Source organism: Pelophylax lessonae, assembly GCF_965119305.1.
Source record: "Pelophylax lessonae genome assembly, chromosome: 4".
Taxonomy (NCBI): domain Eukaryota; kingdom Metazoa; phylum Chordata; class Amphibia; order Anura; family Ranidae; genus Pelophylax; species Pelophylax lessonae.
Genome location: NC_138771.1, coordinates 186,838,545 through 186,851,794, shown reverse-complemented (window position 1 = coordinate 186,851,794; position 13,250 = coordinate 186,838,545). Strand labels below are relative to the sequence as shown.

Sequence of the window (13,250 nt, the reverse complement as noted above, 5' to 3'; positions counted from 1 at the left end):
CAGTAAATGACTTTAAGGCAAATATATCTCCACCTAAATTTGGAGATAATGCATAAACAGTACTGGTATAAAGGAATCCTCCCGACAAGTTGGTCAGAGAGTAAGCAACTAATAGTTAAAAAATTCCCCCACCAAGCTGGTCAGAGCATAAAGTTATACTAATGTTGGTCTAACATAACTTGCAGAACTAATTACCTCTGGTTAGTACTCTGGCATTCATAGGTCTCTCCTGGACAGGTCATTGTCTTGGGAGGTCTTTTTATACCCCTCCCCACCTTCATCTGCGTCTAATGCATCAAAAAAGGCCACCGCGCATGCGCTATGGCGAACGGATATGACGTCACGTGCATGTTGGAATGCTCATAATTGCTCATAGGTAGGCCAGACATGGGCATGCTAGGACACCTCATACTAACCAGAGGTAATTAGTTATGCAAGTTATGTTAGATCAACATTAGTATAACTTTATGCTCTGAGCAGCTTGGTGGCGGAATTTTTTAACTATTAGTTGCTTACTCTCTGACCAACTTGTCGGGAGGATTCCTTTATACCAGTACTGTTTATGCTTTATCTCTAAACTTAGGTGGAGAGGTATTTGCCTTAAAGTCATTTACTGAAAACTTCAATCCGGGATACATCCTTAGAATTGACCTGATCTGCATACTCTTTGGCAATCCTCCCTTTTTTGGCCATCTGGTCTGGTTTGGTTGCATATTTCCTGGTTTAAACCTGGCATTTCTGGTGAGTTGGTTTATTCAATGTCCTAGCCTTACATACATCAGAGTGAATATACATTTTTTTTTTTTTACTTGCACTACAGTGATTCCCCTTTTTTTGTGTATAGATTTTACTGTGGATTCCATATCCCTCCCTACGGTTTCACTGATATCTCCTCACCACTGAGATGCAGCATGTCATTATCATATGCACAGTTGGGTAAGAGGGCTTCATAATGATGGTCATAGATTCACATGCATTATTGAGAAAACAATAATTTGTACTGTTGTAGAAATCCACCTGTAGCTATGGTAATGTGTTTACTATGACTAATATGTTGTTCTTCAATTTCATAGCGATTTTGTATGCAGGTTTTATTAAAGTCTCCTGAAGGAGCCATTGGTTGGCGAAACATGTTGAGCGGGAGTCATTGCATGCATACACCATTCGTATGATCATTGTGCCATGTTTTTAATACATGCAAAATTATTTTTAATTTAACTGTCTCAATAACATTTTGTTATACATTTTAAACAATTTTGGTTTTCTTTGCACCGATAATATTCCATTCTCTGTATTTTTCAAATATTTTTGACTATCAAGGGATGTGGTGCGTTTAAATTCTTTGACACCTGGCAACATGTTCTTTGTACTTTTTATCTTAATGCAGAGAATGCAATAAAATGAAAAACCTTCTGACTTTACGACTCCTTTAAACCTATGAAAATTAACCCAAAAGATAAAACGCCTGTGCCAGAATTAACTATAATGTATCAATACTATAGATACTATGTAGAAAATGCTAAGGCACCTGATCACAAAAGGAGAGCAAAGGTGTCTTTCACCTAAATACAATTGCAAAAAAGAACTGTGACCAGGTGCCTGGCTTATGCCTCCATACCCATATGTAACATACACACGGCCAATATTCACCCATGGGAGTTTAAATGAGGCATACAAAAAGTCATAAAATATTCATTTATTGTACAAGGATTGGACACAAATGTATAAAACACACAAAAAAATGTTTGGCATGTCAAGCCAATGGGTTACACACAATATATACTGTACATCAAGCTGGTATTGAGGGGGCCAGTTGAGGGATTTTCTTTTCATTTTTGATCATGATCTGTTTGGTTGGATAATCATTAGTTACCCTCTGCAAATACTAGGTAACTTTTTATCCCTGGTGGCAAATTTCTTGGGTCTATTTTGTTGTGTCCAATCAGTACTCATATTGGGCTTCAGATATTGTTTCGCCTGCTACTGCATATTTTTTACATTTTTCGTTTCTATTTTCTATACCCATTTAGTCTAGTACCTCCTTAACATACACATTAACCTCATTTGTGACACATTAACGTTGTCAGTTTTCATTTTCAACCTCACTTGTAACACATCGAGATAATTTTCTTGTTTATATTAACAGTACCTGGAGGTACTTCATACACTTTTTATTTCTTTTCACTCTCTCCCCTTTATTTTTGTACAAGGGAGATCATGGCTGTGGTAATAAATATGTACCATTGGTTTTCCCATTGGGTGTCTTGGTCCTCTTCCACTACTCCTGTGTCAGATACTGAGCAGTTGTCACTGTTTGGAGATGCTACGTATTATCAAGTTCCAAGCTGGTTTGTAAGTACCTTTTTTAGAACATCCGTTTGTAGGGTGGTGGCACCCCTCTGCCCCTCTAGGGAGTGCTCTAATATAATTAATGTATTTGTTTTTTAGTATAGGGTTCTGTTGTTGGAGACATCTGCTTCTGAAAAAGTGAAAGTATTCATGAAACACATTGAGTTACAAGATGCATTCCTCTCTCATATTGCAATCATCTTGGTTTTGTAAAGCATGTATTTGTAAATATACCAGCTTGATGTGCAGTATATATTGTGTGTAACCCATTGGCTTGACATGCCAAACATGCTTTTGTGTACTTTATACATTTATGTGCCCAATCCTTGTACAATAAATGTATATTTAATGACTTTTGTATTATGCCTCATTTAAACTCTCATGGACGAATATTGGTTGTGTGTATGTTACATATGGGGATGGAGGCATGATACACTAGGCACCTGGTCACAGTTCTTTTTTACAATAATTTGGGGTTGATTTGCTTCTCTAGGGCCTAAGCAGCTTGCAGTTCACTATTCTGCATCATATCAGATTGCCTCATCTGCATGAAAGTTTAAATTGACTTGGAAATGGAACTTTAAACACTAAAATAATCTGAAGCGCACTAACAATTCCACCAAGGAATGGCTCAAACAGAAGAAATGGCGGGTTATGGATTGACCAAGCCCAAGCTCTAATTTTAATTATATTAAGATGTCATGGGGTACAAATATCTTGCAACTGAATTAACATTACATGGTGGAGTGGTAAATGCACAGCTATGCAAAACAACTATCAAAAGTAATTTCTGCTAATGGAAATACTGCCTTCTTTCACAGATTTTTTTGTTGAATGAATGGCTGAAAATAAAACTTGTTCTTTGTATTTTTAGTCAATTATATTGCATAAATCTTTAGAAAAAAATGATATAGTGTTTGCTTTTTCAAATATCTGTAAAAAGTAAACAACTTCCATGGAGTGTACTTACTTTTTACATGACTGTAAATCAGGTACTTCTTTGTAACATAAAAAGTTTAGAAAGTGGTGTGGTGTGTTTCAGTTAAAGTACCCCCAAGGTCAATAGGTTGAGAACTGGAGATCTGTTATCAGAAGTAATTTATCCTTATCTTGATTTATCAAACATCTCATCTCAGTATTTTTTTTTTTTTTTTTTTGTATTAGGAAGCTGTCATTGAGGAAGGAACTATCGCTTATGACAACTGGATCGTGCCTGGAAGTTCCGTCTATAGATATTTTTGGATTTTCCATGTTACAAATCCAGATGAAATTTTAAAAGGAGGAAAACCAAATTTAGAACAAAAAGGACCTTATGCATATTTGTAAGAATATATATTTTTATGTTGTACTTTATATTTGGGCAAGCTGACAGTGTCACTGTAAGGATGCAATGGGCTGCTGCTTTCATCTATTCAGGAATTATTATTGTGCCCAAAAACAGCCACGCATTGGCCTCATTATTTTACCTTTTTTTTTTCCTTTTTTGTCAAACAAATTTTTCTAAACTGCTCTTGTAGAGAAATTGAGATTTCTCAACTTTGCAGTCAAAAAGATTTTGCTGAAATACTTGTACTCATCCCTAAAATTTAGCATGTCAAAATGGGAGTAGGATTGCTCCAGGAGGATTTTTAGATTTTTTTTAATGCACCTATTCCGTAAAAATTAAGAAGAATACCAACTCTATCCAGGATTTAAAGGCTTTTATTTTAGAGAGGTTATGTAATTAAACATGCTCCATGTTTACCTTGTCTATGCAAGTTGGGAAGTTCTATGTTGGATCCACTTACAGCAAAAAGTGGGCGCTAGTCCCTCTCTATAAATAGACAGTTACCATAGTTGCTCACTAAACACAACCAATTAATACATCTATATTGTGGAAGGATCAACTTAATGCAAGTCAATATATGATATAACAAATCACTAAAGATAGTCCCAATCCACTGTGTGAAATCATGTGTGATGGCTATTTCTTCTCAATGGGTAAATAAGTGCTCTCTCCACACACCCAGAAGTATGTGGCTGAAAAATGAGAATGTAATGAGAGTTCCTACTACAAGGATTTCCAGTCTGGGACATAACAGAACCTTGCTTGAGAGGAGTGGATAAGGACAAGAGAACACAGAGACCTTGCTCATAGCTTATAGGCTGCTTTGTCAGCCACATACTTCTTGTAAGTGCACACTTCACCTGGGAGTGTGGAGAGAGCAATTATTCACCCATTGAGAAGAAACAGCCACCCCACACGGTTTCACGGGGTGGATTGAATGGTGGATTGGGACTATCTTTAGTGATATGTTATATAATATATGGAATTGCATTAACTTGATTATTCTACAATATAGATGTATTATTGGTTGTGTTTAGTGAGCAACTAAGGTAACTGTCTATATATAGAGAGGGACTAGTGCCCACTTTTTGCTATTTTTGGAATATTGGTGTTTGTACACTTTAAGGGGGCAGCTGGTTCTATCAGACTATGCATTCTAAATGGATGATAGAAGAATAGCCTAGGCTATATACAGCGCTTGCCGCAGAAAAACAATTAACTTAATGTATGTGAACAATGTTGAAAACTTATCTTTACAGTATAAGTGAAAATACAAATCAATTAAACACATAAAAATTAATAAAAAGTTCCAAGGAATTGATAAATAGATAAATAAGTCTTTTCCAGTGGTGATCAATATATGTGAATAAAATAAATGTAAAATTCAATATATAAAGTCTTTTCAAGTGGTGATCATGTGCTGAGTAGCGTGCTGACGTGCGTTCCACAACCTTGACGCGTTTCGTCACTTCCTATGACGTTTTCAAAAGGTAACAGGTAGCAGGAAGTGACAAAACGTGTCAAGGTTATGGAACGCACGTCAGCACACTACTCACCACGTGGAACGCAAGCCGGAACACTCCGCTCGCCACTCTGCTAGGAGGTGTTTGTAAGCGGTTTCTTTGCCTGCAAACTTGGAGTTTGAGTCTTTCTTCGCTCCGATTTTTATGAATATTTGATGAATAAACTTTAAAAAAGATAATACACTATCTGGAGCCTTTCTTTTAACCCCATACCCTGAGGATCGAGATCGGGTAAGGAGGAACCTAACCTGTATCCCACCAGGATCATCCACAAAGGGGATCCCCAATCCGGCCTGAACGGCCTCCAAGCGCTGTAGGTCCTACTGCTATACAGCACATAGGACCCAACAATTGTGGTAAGTCATTTATTTCTACCACAAGCCACAGGAAAAGAAGAAACCACGTCACGAAAGTCACAAACTTTTATTTATTGAGCACGAAGCACTTTGCACCTGATCACCACTTGAAAAGACTTTATATATTGAATTTTACATTTATTTTATTCACATATATCGATCACCACTGGAAAAGACTTATTTATCTATTTATCAATTCCTTGGAACTTTTTATTAATTTTTATGTGTTTAATTGATTTGTATTTTCACTTATACTGTAAAGATAAGTTTTCAACATTGTAAATTATAAAAGGCTAGCGCTGAGGATTAAAATTATTCTTATAATACAATAGGGTGAGCTGCTGCTTGGTATAAGAAAGGGACGTGCCTTAAAAAGTGTAAAATATGAAACTACCTGCTCTGCTCCACAGACCAAATAAGTATATATATATATATATATATGCTAATAAATATTGTGCTTAAAGTGCTAGTGCTTAACTAAATATGCGTAAAAATTACCAATCAATATGCATAAATAACAAACATGAATAAAATTCAATAATGTGAACTGTTGTCTTCTTCTTGTGCTCAAAAAAACTATAAACAGTGACAGTCTTTGTGCATAAACATAAGTCCAAAGTGCTGCGTGCTCATATAAAAAGTGCTGGTGCTCTCTGTACACGAGTAGGTGCTCCCCTCTTGGTTCCCTACTCACCAGAAGCCAAATAATTTCCTTTGGAGATAAATGCCTTATTGGACCAACAATTCAGCAGCTTTAAAGATGTATTGTAGATCACAACATCCAGGTGATGCTCAAAAAAGAAAGAGATGCTGGCATCGTGAAGTATGTAAAAACTTTATTCGATGGACACAATACAGGTTACACTTACAATTTAGCAGAGATTCAAACGCCTGAAAACCATCCCACGGGTCGCCACTGAGATGGCTGTACTCACTCCCGTGTCCCCGTAATCCGGAAGTTGGATGCAGTCGGGCGTAGTATATACTCGGACGAACAGCTTGACGCGTTTCGCTCCTCACACAGAGCGTTATCAAAAGCCTCCTCACTCCTTTGCTCCTCACACAGAGCGTTATCAAAAGGCTTTTGATAACGCTCTTTGTGAGGAGCGAAACGCGTCAAGCTGTTCGTCCGAGTATATACTACGCCTGACTGCATCCAACTTCCGGATTACGGGGACACGGGGAGTGAGTACAGCCATCTCAGTGGCGACCCGTGGGATGGTTTTCAGGCGTTTGAATCTCTGCTAAATTGTAAGTGTAACCTGTATTGTGTGCATCGAATAAAGTTTTTACATACTTCACGATGCCAGCATCTCTTTCTTTTTTGAGCATCACCTGGATGTTGTGATCTACAATACATCTTTAAAGCTGCTGAATTGTTGGTCCAATAAGGCATTTATCTCCAAAGGAAATTCTGAAAGCGCTTTATTATTTGGCTTCTGGTGAGTAGTGGACCAAGAGGGGAGCACCTACTCGTGTACAGAGAGCACCAGCACTTTTTATATGAGCACGCAGCACTTTGGACTTATGTTTATGCACAAAGACTGTCACTGTTTATAGTTTTTTTGAGCACAAGAAGAAGACAACAGTTCACATTATTGAATTTTATTCACGTTTGTTATTTATGCATATTGATTGGTAATTTTTACGCATATTTAGTTAAGCACTAGCACTTTAAGCACAATATTTATTAGCATATATATATATATATATATACTTATTTGGTCTGTGGAGCAGCGCAGGTAGTTTCATATTTTACAAGTTTTCAACATTGTTCACATACATTAAGTTAATTGTTTTTCTGCGGCAAGCGCTGTATATAGCCTAGGCTATTCTTCTATCATCCATTTTAAATCTACAGCTGCTGCCACACACTATATATTTTTATATTTATATCTCACTAATTACACACATTTTTATATTTTTATCTTATATTCAACAAAACCTTTTCCGAGGCGCGGGGAGATACACTAGTATAGTGTTATCTTTTTTTCTATATACATTCTAAATACTAGTAGCACCCAAGCACCTTTGCTGTGTTTATTATAGGATCCACGGATAACACTTCCCTTTAGGGAAAGAATCAAAAGTTGCCATGAAGTAAAAGTTGCCGTTGAAATGAACAGGGACCCAATCTAGCTGTATAATGCATCTATTTTTCATGTTTACTTTGGTGGCACCAGGTGTACCAACCTATTAAATATATGAGCTTGTTCATTTTGGAGGCTAGATTCTCTGGTTATCAACTTTTCCCCAGGTAAAAGATATTAATGAAAGATTTCATCAGGCCTTCAAAAGATAAAATGTAATAGTAAAAGGCCCCTTTCACATGCTTGTCCATTTTTCATCCACCCGTTGACGGATATAAAACAGACATCAATGCATCTCTATGGAAAAACGGATGTAAATGGATGATCATCCATTTACATTCGTGTACATCCGTTTATGTCAACATCCTTTTTTGGAACGGATCAAAGCCCTATATTTCTTCTGTTAAAAAGTTGAAAAACTTCGGATGAAAAACGGTCAGTTTTTGCATGATAAAATGGCTCCAGGACTCCAAGTGGTTGAGGACTCTAGCTGGAGGTTGTAAAAAACGGATGATAAACTGATGAAAACTTCATTTGTTTTTCTTTAAAAAAACGTGACTGAATTGATCAAACGAACAGTCTGCATGTGTGAAAGGGGTCTAAGACTGTTGGGTCTTCTTTGTAGGCACAAACATGTGGTACCTTCACTCATTGGATCATCTTGTTTTTACAGTTATACCTAAAGTGTATGTAAACACAAATTATAAATCTGTGTAAATAGCTCATATTTTGCCTTGTGAATGTAGTTGTACAAATTTTTGTGTTTGTGTAAGTAAATGTTCAATGAATACTTGTTGTCCCTGCCAGCTGCTGCTCTCTCTAAAGCATTCTTTAAAGTGTTTGCAAACCTCAGACATGAAATATGAACAAAGCATATCCCTCTATAATGTGTACTTGTCTCTATTAAGAGCACTAAGTCTCATTAATTTCTGTCTGCTGCTTCGTTTCTTTGCCAACAGCATGAATCACTTCTGACAAGCTTTCCTCACACCAAGATTTAAAATGGTGACAGGAGAGGGAGCTCTAGCTAATTGACAGCCTCAGCTCTGTTCCTGTGTGCTGTGTGAAAGGGGGTGTGTTCCTTCCCTCCAATCAGCTCTCAGAGCTCTCCAAACTGAGCTCTGCAGAGTGTAGTTTTAGCTCTCTGCCCCCCTCTTTTCTGACAGCTCAGACAATCTTAATAAATTCTGGACTTTGAACAGCTGTAAAGAAGAGAAGGCTGCAGATAGGTAGGTACAACTTATGCAGGAGGATTTGTGTCATCTCTGTGTATCACCTGACACCACTCACTTCACTAATTATATGTAACGCTTACAACTTTAATAGGATGGCCACAAACCCCCAATGCTGCAAGAACTTTGTCATCCTCCATATATGAACTACTTTCTTCCAATCCACTGCAGCGAATGCCCCGGCTGGATGATTGACAACTGCTCTGGACATTTAGCAGACTTCCTGTTACTGCCACATTTAAAGGACAGTTTGGCCTGTTACAGGAAGTACAAAAATAACAGATCTACTGTCCAATAATAAGAGGGGAACATTCGTATTTGGGAAAAAAATCTCACAATCTATTTTGATTAAATCGAAAGATTTAGCTGGAGTTGGATCATTTGGGGTGTTGGGGCACAATTTCTTATTTAGTGTTTTTTTTTTCTTTTTGCCACAACCTAACCTTCCTAATTCTCTAAAAGAGACCACAGGTTGAAAAAACATAACATTTCTACATAACATAGAAAAATAGCTGGGTAACATTTGTAATTCAGTAATACTTTGGGAAGACAACTCATTCTGACAGAAAATGTTGTAGTTCCATTTCAGCTTTGTTATGTATACAGTACAATGGCAGATCATCAATGTGTGCAGAGTGTTCACTGCAAACGGGCCCCCGAGTGCATTGAAAATTAATGAACAGGAGACAGAGGCTCCTGTTCATTCATAAACTGAAGTGGCGGGAGAGACAGCTGACAGCAGCTTCTCCTCCTCTATCTCCCATGGCTGTCAGCTGAAAAGTCATGCAGGGAGATTGGTGCTCACAGCTGTCTCTCCCGCCACTTCAGTTTATGAATGAACAGGAGCCTCTGTCTCCTGTTCATTCATTTTCAATGCTGAGGCTGCTGAGAAAGGAACTGGGGAATGCCTGTTTTCAGTCTCTTTCACTGTCCCCTTGACCTCCCCCGGTCAAGGGTCAGTTTGAATAACCCCCCTCCACCCAATGATTTGGAGGGGTGGCCCAATACTTTTGGCAATATAGTGTGGATCAGCACGTTTGGGGTGGAGGAACTTAACTGGCCTGCACAGAGTCCTAACCTCAACCCGATAGAACCAGAACCTTTAAAAAAATGTTGGCAATGACAGCTTCTGTATTTCTAACCTGAGATCCCATTTAATTTAATTAATTTAATTTAAATTTACAGAGAAAAGCACAGTACTTCTTTTAACTTCTCACCACACTTATAAAGACATTCTTTCTTTTAAAGGGTCAGGCATGTACCAAAGAGTAATGTGACACAGAACCAAAATGATACAGTGTCCTTTTATCAGCCAAATGAAGCCATCTTTCAACGGCATTTGTCTACTGGGCCTGAAGAAGATGAATACACAGTTCTTAATCTGGCTGTGGCTGTAAGTAAAAACAATTAAAGGAGAGCAATAGGCAAAACTTTTTTTTTCCATTTTGGACAGAGTAAACGAGGGTTATAACTTTTGACAATTATTTGCCATCTGTGTCCAATTGGGGAGATTTACCTTCACTTCCTATCCCATAGCCCAAAAAATCCCTTGGGGCCCCTTGGTCATCAGAACTATTGTCCCCATTGTAAGATTTCCCCTTTATTACTTTTCTGGGGGCAACACAAAATTTGGGATTTTCTTTAACTTTCGCTTTCAATGATAATGCTAATGCTAAACAGGACAATATAGATGATGAATCTCCCTAACGTGATGGAGATTCATCTCATCTCCCAACCTGACAGGTGTTCTAATTCGTCTCCACTCTGTCCAAAACTAACAAAAAAAAAAAAAAAATGTTTTACCTTTAGTTATACTTTAGGTTACCAATGTAAGATGTCATATACAACAAATTTAGGAGTTGTTCAACAATTCAGATAGAGGTAATACTACAAGCAGTACAGGCATAATCCTATGGAAAAAACACTCATTTTAACATTAACTTTAGAAAACAACTTTCTTCTCTTGTGAAGTTAGCTCAAACACAAGGAATTATGGGGTTGATTTACTAAAACTGGAGAGTGCAAAATCTGGTGCAGCTGTGCATAGTAGCCAGTCAATTTTTAACTTTAGCTTGTTCAATTAAGTTTTGACAAAAAAAAAAACATGGAATCTGATTGGTTTCTATGCAGAGCTGCCCTAGATTTTGTACTCTCCAATTTTAGTAAACTAACTCCTTTGTTATGGTGGTTTTTCGGTGAGCTTCATTCAACTAGAATAATATTTACTGTATATTCAGTAATGAGTTCATCATTCAGAGTTCTTCATGGCACCCAGTCAGAATCTTGAATTCTCATTTGTGCTGCACCAATTAACACTTGAAAATTAAAAAAAAAAAAAATTTGATAAATAAGACTAATTCCCGGTTCACACATATGCGTTCACAGACAGTTTGTATGGCTGAATTCGCACCGCAATCGAAGTGAACACGCACAGGACCCTTTTTTTGGTCCGCAGCAGAATCGTATCGCATGGTGGTTCACACCAGTGTGATCCGACTCCTGTGCGAACTTTCAGATCGCACTGCAACATGCGATCTGATCTGGGGGTGTTGTTAACTTTGAATTGACACCCCTAATGTATCGCATACGTGTGAACTGCCTGTGCTGCCGATGCGATGTGGGAACACGCAGTAGATTCGCAGTGTTCCCGCATCGCACTAATGTGAACCGGGACTAATAGTAAAACATTTTTTGCATAAGTATACTTAGAATTTGGCCATTTGTGCTCACTACCATTATTGCATTTAAAATGTTAAAGTTATTTTTGAATAAGTAAAATGAAACATCAAGTATATAAAAGGTAACGCAGAAAATTTTACAACATGTAACAAGTTAGGTATGGATATGCAACGTACATAGAGTCCTAACCTGAAACAAAGTATCACCTGATACCTGATACACGCTCATCAGGCCACATGTGTGGCTATCTCTCATCGGTTTCTCGAATCACTGAACCTGGGAGTGGAAGGGTCCTGAACGGGACCACTCAGACTGATGCGTTTCGAAGGACTGGCCTACTTCTTCATATTTTGAAATAAATCTGTTGGATAATGCTCTAGGCCAGTGCGCCGTCTTTTATTTTTCTATTCTCACAGCACTGTCAGGATGACACCAGTCCTAGAGGGCAGCAAGGCATCTATGAGATTATTCACGATTTGAGCAGGCACCTGTGACACTACACAGTCGGCTGACTCTAGCGCAGGAATGTGTTGTTCTTTTCTGTTGGTGTTGTGCCTCAAGACAGCCCGTCATCCCCTCCAGTGCATCTTTACTCCCCCTCTACCCTTCCCACAGGCCCCCTGCTATATTAATTGTATCTTTTAAATATACTTACCTTTCAGGCCATTTGCGTAACACTCAGGGTTCTCTTCCTTTTTTCCTGATGGTGGGTGGTCCTTGACAATAAATAGAATGGAGCTGACATGATTACATCAATGCCACTCACCTAATAAATATTGTGAATGTAAGCTGAGGTTATGGCTCCTCAGAGGGCAGGTCCATGACACCCTGCATTCACAGTATATCCCAAGTCAGAATCATTCAACCCAGAAGACTGAGGGCATCTAGTAGTAGAATGGAATTACTGTGGGGACAGCACTGGATTGGTGGTGAGTACTGCAGTCAGAGCTTCTTTTTTATGTGACCCCTGGTGGGGGACTATGGCAGGGTTTTTTTTTTTTTTAAACTTCCACAGAGTAAGGCTTTAAATTAAGTCCGTTTGGTAAATCAACCCTAGCCATACTTTATTTAGACTAAATTCACACTTGCAAATGTGCCCAACAACAATTACATGTGAGAACCCCATACAGGGTTCCCAATGATAAGCTGTGGGAGGCAGCCCGACTGAAGTAAAATGTAATATTTTCCATTTTTTTTGTTTGAATTTCTACACCTAACGCATACATCCATTTCTACTATAAAATTATTCAATAAATGAATTACCTTTTACTGATCATTATCTTTTTACTGACCACCTACTATTATTTGTGTACACCAGGCTGCCCCAGACATGTTTAAAGGAATAGAGGGATTAATAAACACTTTCATAAAGTCTTCCAATTCATCATTGTTTCAAGTCAGAAGTGTGAAAGAGTTACTGTGGGGCTACAAAGATCCATTCTTGGACAAAATACCATTCCTACAAGATAAAACTACTGGAGTATTTTATCCGGTAAGTATAGAACTACTATATCACTGGGCATCAAAAATTATGATAAAGCTGTACAAGGCTCTTGATGCAAGTTTAACCTTTATAACATATTTATTTGTGGTTCCACAGACCATTGATTCTATGTTCACTTCATATTTCCTCTTTTGTAAAACCAAGCAGATTCAAGTAATTTATAAAACAAACACAGGTCAATTTTTAAAGC

At 37.9% G+C, this 13,250-nt stretch overlaps 1 protein-coding gene across 1 annotated transcript in view; it reads left to right on the top strand.

Annotated features, from left to right (window-relative positions):
• CD36 (CD36 molecule (CD36 blood group)) overlaps nucleotides 1-13,250 on the top strand; it is a gene marked incomplete at its 5' end in the record, with an annotated part of 60,880 nt that overhangs the window by 4,898 nt on the left and 42,732 nt on the right. The window contains 3 exons of the mRNA XM_082256603.1: nucleotides 3,514-3,671; nucleotides 10,126-10,270; nucleotides 12,875-13,048. Of these exons, the coding sequence (XP_082112729.1) occupies nucleotides 3,514-3,671; nucleotides 10,126-10,270; nucleotides 12,875-13,048 (477 nt within the window). The remainder of the gene's footprint in view (nucleotides 1-3,513; nucleotides 3,672-10,125; nucleotides 10,271-12,874; nucleotides 13,049-13,250) is intronic.